The 26197-nt window shown below is 38.0% G+C and overlaps 1 protein-coding gene across 3 annotated transcripts in view; it reads left to right on the top strand.

Moving 5' to 3' along the window:
- The window catches only part of BUB1 (BUB1 mitotic checkpoint serine/threonine kinase), a 41323-nt gene that overhangs the window by 11340 nt on the left and 3786 nt on the right, over positions 1 to 26197 (top strand). For all 3 annotated transcript variants that reach the window (XM_025354355.1, XM_025354356.1, XM_025354357.1), the window contains 13 exons: positions 203 to 354; positions 5090 to 5349; positions 6849 to 6907; positions 8152 to 8280; positions 8374 to 8484; positions 9245 to 9344; positions 10268 to 10349; positions 11475 to 11652; positions 14160 to 14247; positions 16899 to 17137; positions 18290 to 18433; positions 25572 to 25687; positions 26002 to 26163. In XM_025354355.1, coding sequence (XP_025210140.1) covers positions 203 to 354; positions 5090 to 5349; positions 6849 to 6907; positions 8152 to 8280; positions 8374 to 8484; positions 9245 to 9344; positions 10268 to 10349; positions 11475 to 11652; positions 14160 to 14247; positions 16899 to 17137; positions 18290 to 18433; positions 25572 to 25687; positions 26002 to 26163 — 1820 coding nt within the window. The remainder of the gene's footprint in view (positions 1 to 202; positions 355 to 5089; positions 5350 to 6848; positions 6908 to 8151; positions 8281 to 8373; positions 8485 to 9244; positions 9345 to 10267; positions 10350 to 11474; positions 11653 to 14159; positions 14248 to 16898; positions 17138 to 18289; positions 18434 to 25571; positions 25688 to 26001; positions 26164 to 26197) is intronic.

Here is a 26197-nt window from a genome sequence, read left to right as displayed (position 1 = left end):
TTTTTTAGTAATTTACATGCCCTGAACATATAGCAGCCAAGCTGTGGGCAGGTAAAAATTAAAAGGTAATAGAAGTTTCGCTTCTAAAACCAAATATGAAAAATCGGCCCCCTAAAATATAACCCTTTCCTCATTTTGCATGTATTCCTATGATGACCTGGATTTAAATTTTGCATGCAAACCATTTTTATCTTTCCTAAAGTAAATGAAGACAGACATTATATGAAAAGGAAAGAAGCAAATGCTTTTGAAGAACAGCTATTAAAACAGAAAATGGATGAACTTCATAAGAAGTTACATCAGGTGGTGGAGACATCCCATGAGGAGCTGCCCGCTTCCCAGGAAAGGTCCGAGGTATGTTGTGCTCTTCATGACACGTCCTGTACCCAGCAGCAGGAATGGCAGCTTGATTTGTTCCTTTCTATGTGCTGTTTTAGAGTTAATTCTGATGTTAATTTAGCGAGTAACTTTCTGAAAGTCTAAAATAATTTGACACAGAAGTTCAAAAAGTAGAGTGAGAGTAGAAAGTTATAGAACAGAATGGTAGTATGTTTTATAGGTTTGTATGTGTACATGTCTATACATTCATGTATTTATATAGAGACCTTTTTCTGGTTTTTGTTCAGTGACTATTGTGTAATGAATATTAGAGTGTAGTACTCTCAATAATTTATCATTTAGATAAGTTTTTTGTTTGCCATTATTTCATCTTGGAAAAGGAGGTAAGTGATGAGTGTGTTAGAGCCACATATATTTTCTTAAAATTAGAAGTGAATGAAGGAGATTGGAAATAAACTCATTTAAGCTGTATAATGGTTGCTTAATCTTTCGTAGTATATGTCGGTCTATGACATAGGATACCATGAAGATAAAATACTTTATTTTCTTACATATTTGGAAAGTATAAAAATATGTGACTATATGATGGTTTTTTAAAATAGCACATGAAATGTGCGTATATATGTATATATGAAGGAGAGCATTCATTTGTATATATGTATGTGTGTATGTATGCATATATATACACACACACACGCATTCTCCTTTTTCATTTTTTTTTTTTTTTTAATTTTTAGACAGGGTCTTGCTCTGTCACCCATGCTAGAGTGCAGTGGTATGATAACTGTTCATTGTATCCTCCTGAGTAGCTGCGACCACATGCATGTACCACCACACCCACCTAATTTTTTATTTTATTTTTTATAGACATGGGGTCTCGCCATGTTGCCCAGCCTGGTGCAAACTCCTGGGCTCAAGCGATCCTCTTGCCTCAGCCTCCCAAAGTGTTGTGATTGCAGGTGTGAGCCACCACGTCTGGTCTGAATGTTCTCCTTTATTGCTAACTGCTGTAGTTTGTATTTTTCCAGACTGACTGTGTATGAAAACACATAAATATGAATACAATAGAACATTCTACGTAAATAAGACTTATTTTCTGCTTTTTCTACCTAACACCTCTGATAGATCTTTCACTACTATTGCATAGATATCTAGCTAATTCTACTTGCAGCATAGTCTTCTGTCATACCTTACAAAAGGGAGTGTATCATGTAGAAACTGTTAGAAGTCATGCTGCCTTTCAAGTGTATGTACCTAAAATGCTGTCAGTCTGCCCTCTCTAAACTTAGGATTGTGCACTCACATTAATAGTGTGTAAAAGGACTTGTTTCTTGTACACATTTGGCTAACATTAACTATACTAAATCTTTGCAAGCACCTGATGTAGTTTCTTTAATTATAGGTGGATTTGGACATTTTTGGGATACATTTAGTGGCTGTTTAACTTTTTTCCTTTAAATTGACTGGATGGCTTTGTCCATTTTTCTTTTGAGTCATTTCATTTTTTTCTGATTTATTTGTATTTCTTTTTTTGTATAATTTATATTTTCCCTGGATAGTTGTAAGAAATTATTAATAAATTGTTCTTCCTGACTCCTTTCCTGTGGTATATTCCTGGTTCCCATGTCTTTATTTCTCCTTAATGTCCTCATTTCGAAGGCACATATTCTCCAGTAGCTTATTTAAAAAACAAACAAAAAAAAAGAAGCAGCAACAGCAGCATGTTTGAGGGGTTAGTTTTTGAGGTCTCTTGCATGTCTAAAAGCATCTTTATTCTACCCTCACACTTGGTTGATAATTTCGTTGGGCACAGTGTTCTAGGAAGGAAATCACATTCACTCAAGAGTTTTTAAAGACACTCCTTCATTGTTTTCTGGCTTGCACTATTGGTGTGGAAAAACCCCGAGTCCTTCTCATTCTTGGTTCTTTGAGATGACGTTTGTTTTTCTCTGGAGGGGTGTAGGATCATTTTTCCCTGCTGTATTGTGACATATTTCTCTTTTCATCCATTATACTTAGTGCTGAAATGTTCTAGTTTTGCAACTCTGGGGAATTTTCTTTTTTTTTTTTGAGATGGAGTCTTGCTCTGTCACCCAGGCTGGAGTGCAGTGGCCAGATCTCGGCTCACTGCAAGCTCCGCCTCCCGGGTTCATGCCATTCTCCTGCCTCAGCCTCCCGAGTAGCTGGGACTACAGGCGCCCGCCACCTCGCCTGGCTAGTTTTTTGTATTTTTTAGTAGAGACGGGGTTTCACAGTGTTAGCCAGGATGGTCTCGATCTCCTGACCTCGTGATCCGCCCGTCTTGGCCTCCCAAAGTGCTGGGATTACAGGCTTGAGCCACCGCGCCTGGCCGAATTTTCTTAATATACATTTTTAGAGGTGGATATTTTTTCCTCATACTCTCTGTCAGGCTATCCTGGACTGGTCATTTAATTTTCTTAATTTTCTTAAATTTCACCGTTTTTTCTATCTTTGTCCTTTTTTCCCCCTAATTTTCTTTGAGATTGCCTTAATTTTCATGGCCATCTTATTAAATTCTATTTTTTTTTGAGACAGAGTCTTGCTCTGTTGCCCAGGCTGGAGTGCAAGGGCACAGTCTCGTCTCACTGCAAACTCTGCCTCCTGGGTTCACGCCATTCTTCTGCCTCAGCCTCCGGAGTAGCTGGGATACAGGCACCTGCCACCACTCCCGGCTATTTTTCTTTTTTTTTTTTGTATTTTTAGTAGGGACGGGGTTTCACCATGTTAGCCAGGATGGTCTCCATCTCCTGACCTCGTGATTTGCCCACCTTGGCCTCCCAAAGTGCTGGGATTACAGGCTTGAGCCACCGCGCCTGGCCGGCATCTGCTTTTTAAACAGACTTTTACAATGTTCCTATCTTCAGCTCTACCTTCACTTCCATTCTCAGGTGTAGCTAGCATTGTCGATTTCTGAACTTGTCTAGCAATTAGGGACACACCGCTCCTAGCTGCCTTCAACAGCTATGTTAAGTGTAGAATTCCTTCACTGTCATTTTGGTGAGATTTTTGGAGTATATCAAGCCACTGTCTTTAATTAGAAGCCTGCCTTTTTCAAACTTACTTCTCTGTATGAATAGCATCAGGTTATAATTTCCAAGTGGATTACCTGTTGTCTCTAAATCATTTATTGATCTGCTCAGCCTTTCCCCATTAATTTAAAATATCTTTACCATGTACTAAATTTTCATGTATACAAGATCCAATTCTAAAATATCTATACCTTTGTTTTAGTCAGTAGATCTCTACTTGATCATTTCATAGGTGTATTTACTACAACTTTCTTTTTCTTTGAAATGGAATCTCCCACTGTTACCCAGGCGGGAGTGCAGTGGTGCGATCTCCGCTCACTGCAACCTCCGCTTCCCAGGTTCAAGTAATTCTCCTGCCTCAGCCTCCCGAGTAGCTGGGATTACAGGCACCGGCCAACATGGCCGGCTAATTTTTTGTATTTTTAATAAAGATGAGGTTTCACTGTGTTGGCCAGGCTGATCTTGAACTCCTGACCTTGTGATCCACCTACCTCGGCCTCCAACTTTCTTACATGTTTTGGTATCTGGTGGAGAAAATCTCTGGTATTGTTCAAAATATTTCTTCAGAATTGAATATTATGATTATTTATAATCTTTACTAATGTGGTAGGTGAGAAAGTGGTGTCGGTTATCATTTTTGCTGACAAAGGAGGATGAGGTTTTTGTATTTTTTTCCATTAGTCTGTAAAATAACTATTCTTGCCCTAGATATTTGGTGGTGTTTGTTTGTTTGTGGTTTGAGGCAGGGTCTCACTCTGTCATCCAGGCTGGAATGCAGTGGTGCAATCTCGGCTCGCTGCAGCCTCCTCCTCCCAGGCTCAAGTGATCCTCCCGCCTCAGCTTCCTGAGTAGCTGGGACTACAGGCACTTGCCTCCATGTCCAGCTAATTTCTTGTATTTTGTGTAGAGACAGGGTTTTGCCATGTTGCTGAGCCTGGTCTCAAACTCTGGAGCTCAAGCAAACCACCAGCCTTGGTCTCCCAAAGTTCTGGGATTGAAAAGTTACAGGCTTGAGCCACCCATGCCTGGCTGGTGTTTTTCTTAACAATTTATAAGCATACTTTTATATGGTGAGAAATTAACTCATCTAACTTTGTAACACTAAAGCATACAATTACAATCTTATATTGATGTGAGTAGCAAAGAAAAGATTTTAAATTTAGAGCTTATTATCCTTCCTGTGGTGAGACAGGCTTTTGTGGCAGTTATGATTGCAATTTATATTTGTGTTTCCTATTCTTCAAAGTGAAAATGGCTACGAAAAGTATTTTATTTATTTATTTTTTCCCGATTTCAAGTCCTATCTCATATACCAATGTAAGGGTATTTTAACGGGAGGAACACCATAATGAGCTTTTGATAACACTGATTTGTTGACCTTTTCCCAAAATTAAGTAAAGAGAAATAAGATAATACTTAAATGCTGATACAACTACAGAGACTCGTTATTTCAGTGGTTAGAAATTATGAGCTGCTAATGGTGTCTGTGGTTCAGAAGCTACAAAGCATCCATTTTGTAGAGTGGTCTTTTTGTTGTTGACTGTACATTTCAGAATGCTTGAAGAAGGAGTATGGGGAAACGTCAAGGAAAAGGAATCTACTGAAGACAGATGCCATGCTTTGAGAAGTTGTAATGCCTGATTAGTAGTAGTCTGGACTTCATGGTTTTGTTTTTGTTGTTTGTTTGTTCAACATGAAAGGTTAATCCAGCATGTATGGGGCCAAGCGTAGGCTCCCAGCAGGAACTGAGAGCTCCATGTCTTCCAGTCACCTATCAGCAGACACCAGTGAACATGGAAAAGAACCCAAGAGAGGCACCTCCTGTTGTTCCTTCTTTGGCAAATGCTATTTCTGCAGCTTTGGTGTCCCCAGCCACCAGCCAGAGCATTGCTCCTCCCGTTCCTTTGAAAGCCCAGACAGTAACAGACTCCGTGTTTGCAGTGGCCAGCAAAGATGCTGGGTAAGCTGAAGGTAGTCCTAGAGATGACAGTGATGTGAGTGGCACTTGTCACCTTCTCTACATGACCTGCATTATCAGGAACAGTATGTAAAAGATGAATGACATCTGCCTTTTATTTTTAGATAGGTATGTTGTTGAAAAAGCAAGTGGCAAAACATTGCTCCCAATCCTTTAGGCTTACTTATTCCATGCTTCTTTTAGAGTATTTATCTTATATGTTTGTGAATTAAAAATTTTCAATACTCTGAAAGTCAACAGTCACTTGGTAACTGAAGAATATACAGCTTTTAGGCTAAAATTGCCTTTGCTCACTGACTTTGAATACCTGCAGAGATCATAACTATCTAGACAATTACTTGACATGTATTCTCATATTCCTTCTGTCTTCCCATAGAGAGCAGTTTGGGGTTAATACACATGATTCTGTCTCTCAAAATGTACCTCTGCATTGGAAGTTTTTACCCCAATTTTGAGGGATTTTTCCAGATTTCAGAAATTATAATTAATGTCATATCACTTTTTTAATTACCTCCAGTCATTTCGACTCTCTTTTAGCTCGTTTTTATAGGGATTTGTAAAATTAAAAATGCTTTGCATGTTTTACTTTATACCTTAACAGGGTTTATTAAGGGAATTCCAACAATGTTAAATAGACACATTAGATCCAATACCCCAAGTGCACTTAAACTGATGTAAATGGCTTTTGTATCATTTTTTTCTTTCTTGATAACCATTACTTTTAAAGGCTGGAGGACATTGCACTGTGGCTGCTGGCTCATCACAGCAAAGGTGTCCTGCACAGCTGAGGCACACCAGTGCTTCTCCATGTCCTGACTCTGGTTAGCTGCCCGGAGCCGGGCTCAACTCTTTAACCTCTGTAATGAATGGGATCATTTGAATAGTCATAGGACTTTACCACGTATAGAGATTGTTCTTATTCCTATAATCACTGTGTCACACAAATGTTTACTACCTGGTCTTTTCTGTAAAAATTCTTTTCCTGAAATGGAACTCAAAGGAAAAAAAAAAACATTTACTTACACTGTAGACCCTAAGTGGTTCCATCTGTATTTTGACAGGCTTGTAATTATTGACTGATTTTTTTTCTTTCTATTATTTCTTGAGAATTAGTTAAAAATTCTAATAGATCAAGCTTTTTTTTTTGAGATGGAGTCTCTCTCTTGTTGCCCAGGCTGGAGTGCAATGGTGCGATCTTGGCTCACTGCAACCCTACCTTCCAGGTTCAAGTGATTTCTCCTGCCTCAGCTTCCCAAGTAGCTGGGATTACAGGTGCCTATCAGCACACCTGGCTAATTTTTTTGTATTTCTAGTAGAGAAGGGGTTTCACCATATTGGCCAGGCTGGTCTCAAACTCCTGGCCTCAGGCGATCGACCTGCCTCGGCCTCCCAAAGTGCTGGGATTACAGGCGTGAGCCACCGCGCCCAGCCTAGATCAAGCATTTTATTCTCTAGTGTGTCTCAAGAGTTTTCTCTTCCAGATGTGTGAATAAGAGTACTCATGAATTCAAGCCACAGAGTGGAGCAGAAATAAAAGAAGGTAATGTTTAATTATAATAAATGTGTTTCTGTCCATATTCCTCTATATCACTTAGAGGTGTGTTTTATGACTGTGGTTTATGAAGGCGTCAGGCCTTAATGAACCTGAGTGTTAGATTTCCTGCTTAGAGTATAGGTTATTTATCTGTGAACCATTTCAAATAAATGTAGAAATCCACTTGTTAGTCACATCTTTTTAGTTTAACATTCTTTGGAAATGTAGTTTGTGAATACATTTCTAGTAAATTTCTCAGGAAATTAATCCAAAACAGAGTCATCTTTAGTATGTTAGGTAGGAAAGGTTATCAAAAGTTTAGTTAGAAGTGTTACACTGTTATTTGGTACTACTTTGTTGGAGGCATTTTCATAGAAGATAAGTTTTATAAATAATAAGACACACAGATTGGACTTTCACATCCCCCCTGTGTGACTGGGACATCTTTTTTCTGGACAGTTTGGTGAGGAGCAGGGCTGTTTGAAATAGCTGGAGGCTCATTAACTGAACCAAGACTTACTAAGCCTGCTCTGTAGGTGCCAGGCACTGTTATACATAGTTAGGGATGAAGTCATGAACAAAAAATCTCCACGCACACAGAGGGGGAAAGAAATGTACTATTGGAGTTGTGGGGTTGAAATTTCAGAGAAGGTGATATTTCGGTAAAGGGCTGAAGTTAGGGAGCTTACCATGCCACTAGCTTGGGCAACCTTTTCAGGCAGAGGGAATATTAAGTGTTAAACCCTCAAGCAGGAAAATCTCTGATATATTCCAAGCACAGCAAAGGGACCAATGTGGGGAGGTAAGCAGGGAGAGGAGGAAGGTGAGGCCTGATCAAACAGGACCCAGGTTGTGCAGTGCCTTGTATTCTATGCCTGACTGCAGTGGAATGAGATGGAAAGCCAGTCTTAAGATTTACATTGTGACAATGAACTTGGGATAGGATACAGTGGCACTAAGGGTATAATTTGTGACAAAGTTGCTAATCTGGTATAATCCAGACCAAACACTCAATCTCTTTGAGCCTTCATTTCCTTTTCTGGAAAAGGATAATTTTCACCTTATTTACCTCATAGGACTATTATAAAGATAAAAATGAAATATATGAAAGCACTATGATACTGGAAATCATTAGTGATACTTTTTAACGATGACAAACTGGTTTAATTGTAACTTGCTTAAATTGTGTGTCTTTTAAGTTACTCTGATTTGCCTACTGATACCACATTTTGTCTCCATTTCTTTGCTAGGGTGTGAAACACATAAGGTTGCCAACACAAGTTCTTTTCACACAACTCCAAACACATCACTGGGAATGGTTCAGGCAACGCCATCCAAAGTGCAGCCATCACCCACCGTGCACACAAAAGAAGCATTAGGTAAACTGTTTTATTTGAGTGTGTAGCACCTGATGACAAGTTAATGAAAGCTGTTTTGCAAACTTTTTACAGTTATTCTTTTTGTTCTTTAAGGTTTCATCATGAATATGTTTCAAGCTCCTACACTTCCTGATATTTCTGATGACAAAGATGAATGGCAATCTCTAGATCAAAATGAAGATGCATTTGAAGCCCAGTTTCAAAGTAATAACTATTTAAAAGCTACTAAGTGCATAGCATTATAGGTGGTTATCACAGAAAATGTCAATAATTGTATGAGAGGTGGCCCTGCCCTTGATTAGCTTGTCACATAAGGGCAGGGAATGCATGAAATAAAAATAAGACAGTTCTTGACAAGGTACTCAATGTGTGTGATAGATTTGCTTGATTAAAGGGAAAAAAAAGAATAGTACTAAAGAAGGACAAAACCCCCATGGGTAAGAAGGGCTGAGTACTCAAGGTGTGACTTGAGCCTTCACTGGTAGAGGAATGGCTGGGGCAGAGTGTTAGAGGAGGCTGGCAGCTAGCCCACATTTGTTTAGAGTCAGGGGATTCACGCTAGAAGACAGAGATCATGATAAAGATAAGTAGGAGCCAATTAGACTTAGGAGGACTTGAAATGTAAAACTCAAGAGGTTAATTCTTTCTTGAAGGAAATGGAGAACAAAACCCTGAGAGCTTTTATTGAGTGAGTCAGGTGACAATAGTAGTGATTTAGTAGAATGATTAACACCTTGCTGATATGTAGCAGGGACTCCTGACCTGGGACTTGAGTACAAAACCCTGTTACCATACTTAAGTCACTTCATCTCACTATAGTGCTTTATTGCCTAGTATTTGAAAAGCTGATATTAGTTATTTTCTGTCAGCTGTTACTCCTTTTTCTTATTTGTAGTTGAAGTTTAACATAAAGGATGTTTTTTCCTAGTACAATAATTAGATGCTATTTTTTATTATATTGCAGAAAATGTAAGATCGTCTGGGGCTTGGGGAGTCAATAAGATTATCTCTTCTTTGTCGTCTGCTTTTCATGTGTTTGAAGATGGAAACAAAGAAAATTATGGGTAAAAAAAAATACCATCTAGTTAACGGGTTGCAGCAGAGTTTTCTCTGGGACCAGAGGTGGTGGGGTGGTGAGGAGAGAATGTGAACTGCTAATCACATGGTCAAATGAGCCTTTTGACCACACGACCAAGGGGGGTGTTGCCAAAGTTCTCCAGATCTACAGTACTGCAGGAGTTCCAAGAGAGCAGGCCTCCCATAGCCAAAGCATGTGTTGAAAAAGGAAAACAGTGATGAACTAGCAGAGAATTGAGGTTTCTGTGGACTTGAAATCATATTAGGTGTAAATGAATTCACCAGTACAGGTATCCATACATGCTCTGTTTATATTTGCAGCACTGATAAAGTAGACAAGGAAGTGGCTTATACTGGGTATTGCTGCAGAGAATGTGTTTTAAGGCTAAGGGATATTACATTAGAGAGCTTTTACCTCGGGGTAGAGAGGGGTCACTCCAGGAATTTTCATTGTTAATAGTTTGAACCATGGAAAGAGAGGCGTCAGTGTGAACTAAAGGTTTTATGGTATTTAAGAAATTCATAGTGAGGTAGAAAGGAGAAAGGGCATGGCTAGCTCTCAGAGAGGAATTCCATAGCTAGACAAGTGCTGAAAATTAAAAAAATATGTTGGCATCCATGACTTTCCACTGGCCATGGCCTTAATTCATTTTTGGCTTCTAAAAGTTATGTGACAGAAATTTCTGTATTTTCCACCCTCACTTAAGACCTATCATTATAGGTCTACTTTTATAAGTCAAGTTAATTCAGTTACACTCAGTTTTGCTAGAACTGCTATAAAAGCAAGGAATATCTATATAAATATTAACTCATTAAATAGGATAAGTAGAGAACTTTTCTAATGGTCAAGTGATACCATTTATTTCCTTAGCATATTTTACTATTTATAATTTAGCAAATCTTTCCTTAGATTACCACAGCCTAAAAATAAACCCACAGGAGCCAGGACCTTTGGAGAACGCTCTGTCAGCAGACTTCCTTCAAAACCAAAGGTAAGCAAACCTGTTTTATCTATGAAATGGGTCCTACAACCCCATCCACTTTATTCTACCAAATGATTATGCCGGTCAGAGGATATTGTGTATGGGAAACTGTGCTGAAAAATATGAAACATAGGAAGAATATGTTTCTTTTAGGACATTATGTAATAATTATTCAAGAAGAAATAGGGTATTTTCCAAGTGTCCTACCAAAGTTATTTATTAATATTAATTACTATGGCGGTTTCACATTTATCCACATATTCTTTGAATTTTTTCCTCCAGTTTAATTCATCTCCATTTGAGTGTGGCTAGATTTGGTGACTTGCTTCAGACAAAAAGGAAAGGGAAAGGGAAAATTAGATTACAGTAGGGAAACATGGCAGATTCTGCCTAACCATGTGATTTGGTCATGTTGGCAGGAATCAGTCATGTTGACAGCAGATATCCCCTAATATGATGTAATGAGAAGAACACTTCACCTCTGATATCCTTCCCCAAAATCTGTAACCCCAGTCTAATCATGAGAAGACATCAAATAAGCCCAAACTGTGTAGGGACATTCTACACAGTTTCTGACTAGTGTTCAAAAGTGTCAGTATAAGAAAGACTAGGAAAGGCCAATAGACAATGACAGACTCAGACTCAAGGAGGCTAAGAACACTTGACAACTAAAGGTGACATGGGATCCTGGATTGCATCCCTGAACAGAAGAGGCACATTAGTGGGAAAAAAAGGTGACATCCAAATACTCTACAGTTAATAGTACTATTTCGTTTTTACAAATGTGCCATGGTTCTATAAGAAGTTGACATTAGAGGAAGCTTGGTGAGGAGGGTATGTGGAAATTCTGTGCTATCTTTGTAACTCTTCTGTAAACGACAACTTTTTCAAATTAAAAAATATATATAAAATTTGAAAACAAAAATGTGGCTCTTGCTGTAATGTAACTCCACTGATTTTCCAGTTCTGGGGAAAAGAACTGAACCATGATATTGTGGGCTGTGTTAGCCAGGGGTTGACATCTGTTTCTTCTTTAATTCCTATTTCTTTGGATCGTAAAGTGTTAATGAGTAAGGTTTCAGGGACAAAAGAGGGAGATTGCTGCTTTTTTTTTCATTTCATCTTCTGTTATAGGAGGAAGTGCCTCATGCTGAAGAGTTTTTGGATGATTCAACCGTATGGGGTATTCGCTGCAACAAAACCCTGGCACCCAGTCCTAAGAGCCCAGGAGACTTCACATCTGCTGCACAACTTGCGTCTACACCATTCCACAAGCTTCCAGTGGAGTCAGTGCAGATTTTAGAAGATAAAGGTGTGTGTTACACTATTTTAGTGTTTGTCTTCTACCAACTTTGATTCTTTCCGTTTTCTTCATGAATTTTGATTCTTATAGTTTTCTTCATGAAAATTCCACATGGGAACTTGAGAATCATAAAGAAGAAACTTAAAATCTGTTCATTGTATTTTTGCTCATAGGTTTTTTTTCCTTTGGCATATTGTCTTCCTAAAGTCTATGTATTTTTAAAATATAATAGCTTAGATTATAGGTAGAATGGGAGAAAATCTATAGAAGCATTTAAAGGAAATAAGGTCCAACCCATTTGTGTAGATAGAACATGTTTATTTTGTTTCATAGCAAACAAAACAGCCACTACAGACAGATTAAATTATTTGAATGCTAAAAATAATGAACATTTATATTTTCTAATTTAATAAGAGTAACAGCCAATTTTAGTCCTAGATGTGTGTCTACACACATATATGTCAACTTTATTAGACATATAGCCAAGTATGATAGTCAGAAAGTCTTATTTTTTTTACTTTTAGTGATCTGACTTTAAGAAAGTAATGATAAAACTCACAAGTAGTCCTTATTTCTACCCTGTTTCAAATCTATCACCCTATATATTTAAAAGTTCATCATATATCTGAATTGAATCCTAATATATGACATTGTCATTGAGCACAGATAATTGTTAACTATTTATTAAGTACCAACCTACAAACTAGATAGTCTCATCATCCAGAGGATTGGTTCCAGGAACCCCTGCAGATACCAAAATCCAGGTGGATGCTCAAGTTCCATAGTTGACCCTGCAGAACCTGTGGATATGGAACCTGTGGATACAGAGGACTGACTGTATCATTGCTCACACTTTTTTTATTTGAGACGGAGTCTCGCTCTGTCGCCCAGGCTGGAGTGCAGTGGCCGGATCTCAGCTCACTGCAAGCTCCGCCTCCCGGGTTCACGCCATTCTCCTGCCTCAGCCTCCCGAGTAGCTGGGACTACAGGCGCCCGCCACCTCGCCTGGCTAGTTTTTTGGTTTTTTTTAGTAGAGACGGGGTTTCACCGTGTTCACCAGGATGGTCTCGATCTCCTGACCTCATGATCCACCTGTCTCGGCCTCCCAAAGTGCTGGGATTACAGGCTTGAGGCACCGCGCCCGGCCCACACTTTTAAAATATAGCAATTTTTTACCAAAGCAATAATAGAAGAACTGCCAAAGAATTTCACTTCACTGGATGGAAGCATATTTTAATGTGGGTTCTGAGCCTATAGACCTAAACATTTTTGACCAAGGATTTCTTAGAGTGTTAATCCAATATAATACGTTTCTTTTCTGAATCTTAAAGGAGAGGTCAGTTGAAACTTTGACAAATGCCAAGCACCATCACAAGCTTGCCTTTAATTTAAAAAAAAAAAAAAAAGATTAAAGCCTTTTCCATCCAGGAAAGGTAGTTTAATGAGTCTAAAGAATCTTTCAAAAAGTCAATATTGGCTATTCTTAGAGTATTTGCCACTTTGGCTCTATAAACAGAAACTAATGTTCTAGTGCTAAAAAGTAATAACACCTGTTCAGTGCAGGAATATCTGATAAAATGTAATCCAATATACTTGGCTGTGTACAGTATTATAATCACTTGGTAGAAGTTTATTCTGTATTTCTGCCCTACCTAGTTTATCTATCTATAGATAGATTTTTTTTTTTTTAATTATAGGGAGAAATAAATATTGCCAGGTTGCTTTCTGATTTAAACACAAAATCGTTTCAATAAATTAAATGCTAATTTAGTCAATCAACTAATTGACTACAACATGTGAAAGACACGAAATCTCTGCCCTTCAGAAACATTGTAGCCTTTTACTCTCCATGTTCTTGTCTCCAAGTTCTCCTGAAGCTGGGTGTAGCCCTGCCATCCATACCAGTAACTTCCCATGGTCTGGTCATCCTGCCCACAATGGACTTGCCACTCTCTCGACCCCTTTTTTCTTGAAGGATTGTTAGGAATTAGATGTAGAGTTGAAATGCTTACATATATTAGTAGTCGATTTTATTTGTTTGCTTGTTTTTAAGAGATATGGTCTTGCTATGTTGCCCAGGCTGAGTGCAGTGCAGCCTCCAACTCCTGGGCTCAAGTGATCCTCCCACCTCAGCCTCTTGAGTAGCTAGGGCTACAGGCTCCTACCACCACATCTAGTTAATTTTAAAAAGTTATTTTAGGGATAGGGTCTCGCTATGTTGCTCAGCCTTGCCTCAAACTACTGGCCTCAAGTCAAGTGATCCTCCCACCTCAGCCTCACAAAGCACTGGATATAGGCATGAGCCACTGTGCCTGGCCAATAGTGGATTTTTTAAAGTGATTTTTTTCCTCCCGTTTTTTGAATCTTATTATACATTTTACAATGGAACACTATTTTGAAATCATAATGCAAGTCAGTGTCAAAAGAAATCCTAGACTTTGTAACCATATCAAATGGTGTGTGTTGTGCACGCATGTGCATCTAATATATCTGTCTCTAATTTTTGAATCTTTCAGAAAATGTGATAGCAAAACAGTGCACCCATGTGACTTTGGATTCTTGTGAAGAAAACATGGTGGTGCCTCCAAAGGATAAAAAATTCAGGTATTGTGAGGGTTTATTTGGTTCTGTCATTTTCGTCATTTCCATTCTAACATTGCTTACCATTTCCATTCTAGCTGTGCCTTTTAGGCTGTAATCGAATACTTGATTTTAGCCTTAAAGGCTGATACAGATTTTATGGACTAGTAACTTTAAGTCAGAAGGTACTCTCCGTGAATATACATACAACAGTGAACCTAAGCACTTGATATATCAGGCCAGTGCTTGATGAGGAAACATCAGAGAAACCCAAGTTGAAGGACATTCTACAGCATACCTGGCCAGTACTCCTCAAAACTGTCAAGGTCTCGGGAAACTAGGAAAGACTAAGAAACTGTCACAGATGAAAGAAGAGTAAAGAGACATAACAACTAAATGCAACATGGTACCCAGGACTAGATCCTGAAGCAGAAGTTCCTTAGTGAAAAGAGTGGTGAAATCGAATGATGTCTACAGTTCAGTTAATAGTAACAGAGCAAATGTTGGTTTATTAGTTTTGACAAAGGTACCATTGTAATAGGAAATGATAATCTTGGCAGAAATTGAGTGAGGGGTACACAGGAATTCTCTATTATCTTTGCAACATTTCTTTATACCTAAGATTATTACAAAAAAAGTATAGTTGAAAAAAGTTTACAACAGGAAAATGTGACAAGTGAAAATAGCAGTGTATGAAATTGCATGTCTAAATTTATTTGTATAAAAATACATACTTCAGTATGTTTAGGTAGATATTTGGGGGTGTGTGTGTGTAGATATATGTGCAGTCAGTTCTCATTATTCACTGTAATTCTATAGAGTCACCACACTATAGAGTTTGTTCACACAAACACTGAATTAGTGAATACTGAATATTCTTAAAGGGAATACAGACAGCATCCTGCAAGCCTCTGATAACAACATTTTGTTGAAAAACACCTTATTTATTATATATTGTCAATTCATTAACATTGAATTCATGTCCAGCAACACTGACTTACATCTAAATAAAGCTTGTCTAATACACACATTTTCACAGGTTTCTAGTGCTTAGAACATTAGAGAGCACTTCAGCACTATACTTTGGGACCATTTTCAATACCAAAATCATCAAGAAAAAGTACAAAGACACAAAAATTGTGGCACTAAGTATAGCTCGAAAAGGATGCTTGTTTACAGTATAAGAGCTGGAACAGGAAGGCTGAGTGACACCTTGTTCAACCTTAGCTGAGAACATGTATGTTAGGTGGCTCAATTTTTCACTGCTCTGCATATATGTAAATGACTGAAAAATCACTGTATTGATTTGAAGTTTACAAATAAATTTTAGCATGCAGGTGAATTCACAAATATGAAATCCATGAATAATAAGGATCAACTGTATACTGTGTGTGTGTGTGCATGTGTACATGTATGGATATGTGTATACATATACATCCATATACAGTCATGCAGTTGCTTAACAACTGGGATACATTCTGAGAAATGCGTCCTTAGGCAATTTCATTGTTGTGTGAACATCAGAGTGTACTTACATGAACTTAGATGGTTTGGTTAGTTTACTACACACCTAGGCTATAAGGTATAACCTGTGGCTTGTAGGCTACAAACATGTACAGCATGTTACTGTATTGAATACTGAGTGGCATAAGAATCTGTGAATGTAAACATAGAGAAGATACAGTAAAAATACCATGTAAAAGATAAAAATGGTGTTCTGTATAGGGCGCTTCCCATAAATGGAGCTTGCGGGACTGAAGTTGCTCTGGATGAGTCAGTGAGTGAGTGAGTGGTGAGTGAACGTGAGGGACTAGGACATTACTGTATACTGCTGTGGACTTTAGAAACACTATAGTTAGGCTACACTAAATTTATGTAAAAAAAAACCTTTTTCTTCAGTAATAAATTAGCCTTAGCTTACTGTGCCTTTTTTACTTTAAAAACTTAAAAACTTTTATCTTTTTGACTTTAGTGATAACACTTAGCTTAAAAAACAAACACATTGTACAGCTATCCAAAAATATTTTTTCTTTATATCATTCTATAAGCATTTAAAAAAAATATTTTTTTTCACTTTTTAAACTTTTTTTGTTAAAAACGACCACACAAACATACATATTAGCTGAGATCTACACACCTAGGGTCAGGATCATCAGACATCACCGGGAGACCAGAGATTTTCAACTCCATTATGATCCTATGGGGCCACCATTGCACATGCTGTTCTCTGAATTGTTATTATGCAGCATGTGACTGTATATGTGGAAGTGTACTAGAGTGTTGTATTGTGATTGACATTTTCTGTTTGTTTCAGTGTTATAAAAGGAGCCATTTTTGGAATAAAGTTAAATATTCAGTCTTGATGATAGTAGTGTCGCATAGATGCAGCTTGGAGAAATAAACCCACTCCTACTAAATTTCCTACTAAAGAATATCCCATGTATTACCTCGCCTATTTATCTAATACAACCATATCTTGATTTTATTAATTCTGTTCATATTGTACTAGCTGTATATTTTCATAGATTTGTCTAAAAATGCTTTAATCACCTTTTAGTCTGTGAAGCTATTGTGAAATGTCATTTCTAGAATGAGAAGGGACTTTTATGTGACTGAATCCAACAGATTTCTAATCATGCGGTGTTTTGGTTTCTTTATTCCTTTCACACGTCCAGTCCAATTCAAGAGAAAAGCCCAGAAAAGCCCTTCTCGTCTCACGTGTATTCAGCATCGTTACTCCGTCTGAGCCAGCCTGCTGCAGGTGGGGTACTTACCTGTGAGGCAGAGCTGGGCGTTGAGGCTTGCGGACTCACAGACACTGACGCTGCCACTGCAGAAGATCCACCAGATGCTATTGCTGGGCTCCAAGCAGAACGGATGCAGATGAGTTCACTTGGGAATGCTGATGCTCCAAGTACGAACACTCACTCTTTGTTATGCCCTTGAATCAGGACAGTAGCGTGGGGAAAGCTGTCGCATCAAAGAAACCCACAGTGGGACTTGAATGTCATTGAGTCATTGAGTTCAGACAAAACTTGCCTAATGCATCACAATGGAGTAACAGTAGCATACTTGAAGGGCAAACCAATCGATTTTAATTTTAGAAGGTATCAAAATAACTACTGTTAGAAGAGGGAATTAGAATTTGACAGCCTGCTATGTGCAAGGCATTTAATCTAATACTATTGTATTTTACATTTTACAGAAAAGTAAACTGAGGCTCAAGGTTAAAGAGAACCCCCTCCCCCTCACCATGTTACACATAAACAGTCTGGCATCGTGGTTAAGAGCACAGAGTCTGGAGATGGACTGACTATGTTCTAGCTCCCTCACTTAAGTAGTCACGTGATCTTGACCGAGCCTATTTCAAATTTCCGTATCCCTCTTTTCTGTAGAGTTGAGCTGATGCTAGTACCTACCTTAGAGGCTTATTGTAAGAACCAGTTAAATTAAAGTACTGAGAACAGTGTTCTGCATGTGCTTAGCACTGAGTGAGTGTTAATCATGTTGGATTAGTATTTGATAACTGCCACTAATATAATTTTTTGTAACATTCCAGGTTGGAGAGAAAGCTTTTTCTTACTTTTAGAAATTATTTCTCTTTTGTGGACCCAAAGTATATCTCATATATGCAAATTGCAGATAGGTAGTATAAGTTTTGTGGATGTAAGTGGAAAAGCGATTGAATAATATGTGTTTATCTGAGCACATTAGAATTAACTAATGTCCACATCTGCCCTTAAGACATGTATCCCCAATTGTGTTAAAGATAGAATCTAGCCATTCAGTTGAGTGGAGAAAATGTACCTAGAGTTGATTCCCTTTGTCACAACTGAATATTGATCCAAACTTGTAGATATAAAATGGCAAATAATAAACTGCAGAGTTACCAATTTTGATTTTTAAAAATAGTTCTTTTTAATTTTGAATCAATGCTCTTAAAAGTATAAGGCTTTGAAAGCTTATTTAGTAAATATCTCTACTCACTTTGTCTACAATTTATTTGGTAAAGTTCTTGAGTTCTCAATTCATGTTCCTTTTTTTTTGTTGTTCTCATTCCTTTAAGACTTCATTGTTGGGAACCCATGGGATGATAAGCTGATTTTCAAACTTTTATCTGGGCTTTCTAAACCAGTGAGTTCCTATCCAAATACTTTTGAATGGCAATGTAAACTTCCAGCCATCAAACCCAAGACTGAATTTCAATTGGGTAAGAATTATTTGGATAATATAATTTTAAATTCTTGTTTGTCTATGAGAAGTTGATGGTAACTTGTGTTTGTATGTGTGTGAGATTCTCCTATTTGCCCCCCTACCTCCAGTAGGGAGTTGTATCTGTAATACTAAACTGAATATTTTGTTAAGCCATGATTGTAGGATTGTGCTTGCTGTTGGGACTATAACTCCTACAGCTCATGAGGGCAATTTGCCAATATCTATTAAAATTAAAAATGCATGTACTTTTAAACCCAGCCATCCACTTTTAAGGATTTCCCATAGATATTATTATATACTTCTGTAGTAAAATACTATAGTAATATTGGCAACAGAACAAGAAAGCTCACTCTGTACTGATAGGGAATGAGTTCCAAAACATACCATACTGTTAAATGAAAAGGGCAGAGCCGTATGTATTATATGCCACAATTAAAATGGTTAGCCGTAGGTGGGAGTGGGAAACAATGGGAGCAAGACTTCACAATATTCACAATATTAAAAAATTTAAAATTTTTTAATGAATAGACTTTAAGAGAAGTTTTAAGCTTACAGAAAAATCCAGCATAAAGTACATATTCCTACTTCCCCATATACACACACAGATTTTCCTGTTATTAACATCTTGCATGAGTGTGGTACATTTGTTAAAATTAAGCCAATGTTGATGCATTATTAACTAAAGTGCTAGTTTACATTAGGGTTCACTTTTTGGGTTGTATATTCTGTGGGGTTTGACGAATGCAGTACAATGACATGTATCCATCATTACAGTATCACACAGAATCGTTTCCTCACCCTAAAAATCCCCTGTGTCTCACCTATTCATCCCTTCCTCCTTGTCCCCCAACCCCTGGCAATCACTGATTGTTTTGCTGTCTGTGTAGTTTTGCCTTTTCCATAATGTCATATAGTTGGAGTCATATAGTATGTACCCTTTTCAGTTGGCATCTTTTACTTAGCAATATGCATTTAAGGTTCCCCTGTGTCATTTCGTGATCCGATAGCTTTTTTTTTTAAAAATCACTGAATAATGTTTATTGCATGAACATACCACACAGTTAAACCTTTCCGCTCACCTAATGAAAGTGATCTTGGTTACTTCCACGTTTTGGCAATTATGAATAAAGTTGCTGTAAACATCAGTATGCAAGTTTTTGTGTGGACATAAGTTTTCAACTCATAAGTTGGGTAAATACGAAGGAGTGTAATTGCAGGGTTATATGATGAGCGTATGTTTACTTTTGTAAGAAACTTCCAAGGTGGCTGTACCATTTAGCATTCCCACCAACAGTGAATGAGAGCTCCTGTTCCCGAGTCTTGCCCTCATTAGGTGGTTGTCAGCATTTTGGGTTTTAGCCATTCTGATAGGTGAATAGTGATATCTCAATCTTGTTATAAGTTTCAATTCCCTGAAGACATACGGTGTTGAATATTTTTTCATATGCTTATTTGCCATCAGTATATCTTCTTCAGTGAGATGTCTATCCAGGTCTTTTGTCCATTTTCTAATTGGTTGGTTGGTTTCTTATTGTTGCCTTGTTCCTGATCTTAGGGCGAAAGCATCTACATAGTTTATTACCTATAAATGATTTTAGCTGCAGGTTTTTGGTACATGTTCTTTGTCAGAAAGTATCTATTCCTAGTTTGCTGAGAGGGTTTTTTTTTTTTTTTTAAATCATAAGTGGGTGTTGGATTTTATTTTTGTGCTCCTTTCAATATTTTCTGCATTTATTGATATGATTATATGATTCTTCTTTGTTGATGTGATGGATTTCATTAATTGAAATTAACTAATTAATTAAGTGTTGAACTAGCCTTGGATACCTGGGATAAATTGCACTTGGCTGTCATAGTGTATAATTCTTTTTATGTGTTGTTGGATTGGATTTACTTACAATTCTTTTTATACATTGTTGGATTGGATTTACTAATATTTTGCTTAAGATGTTTGTATCCGTGTTCATGAGAGGTACTGGTCTATAGTATTCCTTTCTTGTAAGATCTTTATCTGGTCTTGGTGTCAGGGAAATGCTGGCCCCTTAGAGCCCCTTAGAATGAGATAGGAAGTATTCCCTCTGCTTCTTTCATCTGCAAGAGATTGTTGAGAATTGATACAATTTCTTCCTCAAATGTTTGATAGAATTCACTAGTGAACCCATCTGAGCCTAGTGCTTCCCGTTTTGGAAGGTTATCTGTTACTGATTCCTTTAACAACTATAGGACTGTTCAGATTATCTGTGTCTCTTTTGTGAGCTTTGGTAGATTGCGTCTTTGAAGGAATTTGTTCATTTCATCTCAGTTCTCATTTGTGGATATGGCATTCCACTGTTGATTTCTACTGTAATGTTTATTTCTTTTATTCTGCTTACTTTAGTATTAATTTGCTCTTTTTTCTAGTTTCTTAAGGTAGAATCTCATTGATTTTTTAGATCTTCTTTTCTAATATATGTATTTAGTGCTACAAATTTTCCTTTACTGCATCCCACAAATTTTGGTAAATTGTATTTGCATTTTCATTTGGTTCAAAATATTTTTAAATATCTCTTGAGACTTCTTTGACCAATGTGGTATTCAGAATTATGGTTAATCTCCAAGTATTTGGGGGACTTTACAACTATCTTTCATACTGTGTATGATTTCTGTTCTTTTAAATTTGGCAAAATGTGTTTTATGGCCCAGAATGTTGTCTATTTTGGTGAATATTCCATGTGAGCTTGAGAAGAATGTATATTCCGCTGTTATTAGATGAAGTATTCCATAAATGTCAATTAGATCCAATTGATTGATGCTACTATTCAGTTCAACCATGTTTTTACTGCTGATTTCCTGCCTGCTTTATCTGCCCCTTCTCATCCCTCCCTGTCCCTCCCCTCCCCTCCCCTCTGCTCCCCTCCCCTCCCCTTCTTTTCTTTTCTTTCTTTGTTGAAACAGGGTATCACTCTGTCATCCAGACTGGAGTGCAGTAGCGCAATCTTGGCTCACTGCAACCTCAAACTCCTGGATTCAAGCAGTCCTTTGGCCCCAGCTTCCTGAGTAGTTATGACTACAGTCATGCACCACAACATGCAGCTCTTTTTTTTTTTTTTTGGCAGAGATAGGGTTCTCGCTATGTTGCCCAGGTCTCGAACTACTGACCTCAATCAATCTTTCTGTCTTAGCCTCCCAAAGTGCTGGGATTACAGGTGTGAGCCACCACACCCAGTTGATCTGTCCATTTCTGATGGAAGGGTGTTGAAGTCGCCAACTATAATAGTGAATTCATCTTTTTCTCCTTGCAGTTCTACTAGTTTTTGGTAACTTTTGACTCACATATTTTGCTACTTTGTTGTTAGGCTTATACACATTATGTCTTCTTGGAGAATTAATCCCTTTAACATTATATAATACAGGCCAGGCACAGTGACTCACACCTGTAATCCAGCACTTTGGGAGGCCAAGGCAATTGGATCAACTGAGGCCAGGAGTTTGAGACAAGTCTAGGCAATGCAGTGAGGCCTCATCTCTACAAAAAATTTTTTAGAAAATTAACCAGGCATGGTGACATGTACCTACAAGTCCCAGCTACTTGGGAGGTTGAGGCTGGAGGATCACTTGAGCACAGGAGTTCAGATTAGCCAGGGAACGTAGCAAGACCTTGTCTTATACACACACACACACACACGTAATGCCCTTTTCTATGCTGGTAATTGTTTTGCTCTGAAGTCTGCTCTGTCAGAAATGAATATAGCTATTATTACACTTTCTTTTGTTAGTGTTAGCATGGTATATCTTTTTCTATCCCTTTACTTTTTTTTTTTTTTTTTTTTTTTTTGAGAAGGTATCTCGCTCTATCACCCAGGCTGGAATGCAGTGCCATGATCTTGGTTCACTGTAACCTCTGCCTCCTGGGTTCAAGTGATTCTCCTGTCTCAGCCTCCTGAGTAGCTGGGACTACAGGTGCACACCACCACACCCAGCTAATTTTTGTATTTTTTTTTAGAGATGGGGTTTCACCATATTGGTCAGGCTGGTCTCAAACTCCTGACCTCAGGTGATCCACCTTCCTTGGCCTCCCAAAATGCTGGGATTACAAGTGTGAGCCACTGCGCCTGGCCTTACCCCTTTACTTTTCATCTGTCTTGGTATTTAAAGTATGTCTTTGTTTTGATTGGTATATTTAGACCATTGATATTTAAAGTGATTGTTGATATAATTGGATTGTCACCATATTTTTCTATTCCCTGCCCTTGTTCTTTGTCTTCTACTCTCTTTCTTCCTTCTCTGATTTTGAGTTATTTCATAATTCCATTTTGTCGCCACCTCTCTTAGCATATTAATTATACTTCTTTAAAAATTTTTTTAAGTGGTTACCATAGTGTTTGCAATATACATCACAACTAATCTTTTTTGCTTGTGTAAGGAAGTTTTTATTCTTCATATTTGAAGGATAATTTTACTGGATACAGAATTCTAGATTGGTGGATTCCAAATTGCTAAGTACTTTAGATATTTCACTCCATTCTCTTCTTGCTTGCATGGTTTCTGAGAAGTCCTGTGTAATTCTCATCTTTGCTCCTCTATAGGTAAGATGGTTTTATTTATCTTGCTTCTTTCAATATTTTCTCTGTGTCTTTTTCTGCAATTTGAACATGGTATGCCTAGGTGTTGATTTTTCAGTATTTATCCTGCTTGGTGCTCTCTGAGCTTCCTGGATCTGTGGTTTGGTGTCTATCATTAATTTTGGAAAATTCTGTGCTATTATTGCTTCAATTTTTTTTTTTTTTTTTTTTTTTTTTGGAGATAGAGTTTTGCTCTTTTTGCCCAGGCTAGAGTGCAGTGGCACAATCTCAGTGCACTGCAACCTCCACCTCCGGGGTTCAAGCAATTCTACTGCCTCAGCCTCCCGAGTGGCTGGGACTACAGATGCCCGCCACCATACCCAGCTAATTTTTTGTATTTTTAGTAGAGATGGGGTTTCATCATGTTGGCCTTGAACTCCTGACCTCAAGTGATCCGCCCATCATGGCCTCCCAAAGTGCTGGGATTACAGGCGTGAGCCACTGCGCCCGGCCTCAAATATTTTTGTCTGTTCCTTTCTCCCTTCTTCCTTCTGGTATTTCCATTCTACATCTGTTACACATTTTGTAGTTGTCCCACACTCCTTAAATACTCTATTCTGTCTCTTTCTTTTTATATATATATATATATATATTTTTTTTTTTTTTTTCATTTCATTTTTGGAAGTTTTTATTGGCTTATCTTCAAGCTCACTGATTCTTTTCCCTGCCATGTATTGGTGAATCAATCCAAGGCATTCTTTATTTCTATTACAGTGGGTTTTTATTGCTAGCACCTTTTTTTGCTTCTCAGTTTCTCTCTGCTTATATTACCCATTTCTTCTTGCACACTGTCTACTTTTTTCATTAGAACCCTTAGCATGTCAATTAGAATAAAAAAAAAAAATTCTAGTGTGGGCCGGGCATGGTAGCTCATTCCTATAATCCCACCACTTTGGGAGACTGAGGTAGGATGATCACTTGAGGCCAGGAGTTCAAGACTAGCCTGGGCAACAGCGAGACTCTGTCTCTGCAAAAAATTAAAAGATTAACCAGTCTTAATGGTGTGCACCTAGAGTCCTAGCTACATGGGAGGCTGAGGCAGGAAGATCACCTGAGTTTTAGGCTATAGTAAGCTATGTTCATGCTACTGCACTCTAGTCTGGGTGACAGAGTGCGAACCTATCTCTAAAAACACAAACAACAAAATCCTAGTATGATAATTCTAAAATCTCTGCCATATGTGTGTCTATTTCTGATGCTTACTCTGGTGATTTTTGTCTTTTACTATGCCTTGTGATTTTTTGTTAAGAGCCAGACCTAATATATGAGCTAAAAGGAAATGAGATTAAATAGACCTTTAGTGTGAGCTTTCATGCTTAATCTGTCTAGGGTTAGGCTGTGTTTACAGTTTGCTGTCACTATATCAGAGGCTATAATTGCCCTTTGTGTCCTTATTTTTGTTATCCCTGTTGTCTTTGGGTTTCCCTAGGGACTTCTTAAATAAGGTCTGAGATGTGCAGTTCTTCACATTATAACTCCCCCAGTACTGGTTCCAGCAGTGGTTTCTGTTCCTGGCCTTCTACTTTGGCAAGCTGTGATTCTCTGTATTCACCTGTCTGTCTGTCCAATTTTGGAGGAAGCAGATTGTCCTTTGACCTCAGTTCTCTAATGGATCTCAGAAGTGTTATTGATTTTCAGCCATTTGGCTTACTATGAGGGTGGAGGGATGACTCCAAGCTCCTCATATGCTGGACCAGGAACCAGAAATCTACTTCTTTACATCTGATTTTGAACATGTGAATTCTTTTTTTTTTAATTTAATTTAAAAAATCTAGTACAGTCTAGGTGTGTTTTCTCACTCCTGTAATCCCAACACTTTGGGAGGCCAAGGCAGGAGGATCACTTGAAGCCAGGAATTTGAGACAAGCCTAGGCAACATGGTGAGACCCCATCTCTACAAAAAATTTAAGAATTAGCTGGGCATGGTGGTGCATGCCTGTGGTCCTGGCTACTCAGGAGCCTGAGGTGGGAGGATCACTTGGGTCCAGGAGGTCAAAGCTGGAGTGAGCTATTACCTTGCCATGGCAACCCAGACTGGGCAACAGCAAGACCCTGTCTTTAAAGAACAAACAAAAAACTACTACAACTTCACCTCTGTGGTCTTCCCCCAAAATCCAGTAACTCCAAAGTAACCACAAGAAATACGTCAAACGAACCCAATTTGAGGGCCATTCTACAGCATACCTGACCAGTACTCTTTGGAACTGTTAAGGTCATCAAAAACAAGGAACATCTGAGAAACTCACAGCCCAGAAGAGGCTAAGTGGACATGATGACTAAACATAATGTATCCTAGAACATAGGCAAAAACTAGGGAAATGTGAGTAAGACGTAGAGTTTAGTTAATAGGAGCGTAATACTTTGGTTGATTGATTATTTGTGACAAATATACCATGGTTATGTAAGAGTTAACAATTGCAGACAGTGGATGCAAAATATACAGAAAACTCTACTCTCGTAACTTCTCTGTAAATTGAAAACTATTTAAAGTAAAAGGCTTACATAAATTAAAATTTTCAATGATCTTCTAAGGTTCTAAGCTGATCAACGTCCATCACCTTCTTGGAGAAGGAGCCTTTGCCCAGGTGTACGAAGCTACCCAGGGAGATGTGAATGATGCTAAAAATAAACAGAAATTTGTTTTAAAGGTAAATGACCTGTGTTTTTTTTTGTATGTTATAGAAATGAAGTTTAGACCTTGAGTTTGCCAATCATTTTTTTTTCTTTAAGATAGTGGTGTTTTTATTTATGTCTATAGTTGGCAATTAAAAAACAAAAACTATAAAGGATTTAGAATTTTTTTCTCACTAGGATTGTCTTGCAGCAAGTCCCACATTGCAACAACAGTTCATAGCTTGTTATCACTGTCAACACCACATCTTTATTGGGATAGAGGTTGCTTTATTGCTATCATTTTTCAGAATGTGAGACTGGATATGAATTTCACATACCTGATTTGCAGGTCCAGAAGCCTGCCAACCCCTGGGAATTCTACATTGGGACCCAGTTGATGGAAAGACTAAAGCCAACTATGCAACACATGTTTATGAAGTTCTATTCTGCCCACTTCTTCCAGAACGGCAGTGTGTTAGTAGGAGAGCTCTACAGCTATGGAACATTATTAGTAAGTATTCATTTTTATGATGAGCACATGAATT

The sequence above is a fragment of the Theropithecus gelada genome, chromosome 13, assembly GCF_003255815.1.
Source record: "Theropithecus gelada isolate Dixy chromosome 13, Tgel_1.0, whole genome shotgun sequence".
Lineage (NCBI taxonomy): Eukaryota > Metazoa > Chordata > Mammalia > Primates > Cercopithecidae > Theropithecus > Theropithecus gelada.
Note: the sequence above shows the minus strand (reverse complement) of the source record. Positions and strands in the feature narration are given on the sequence as shown.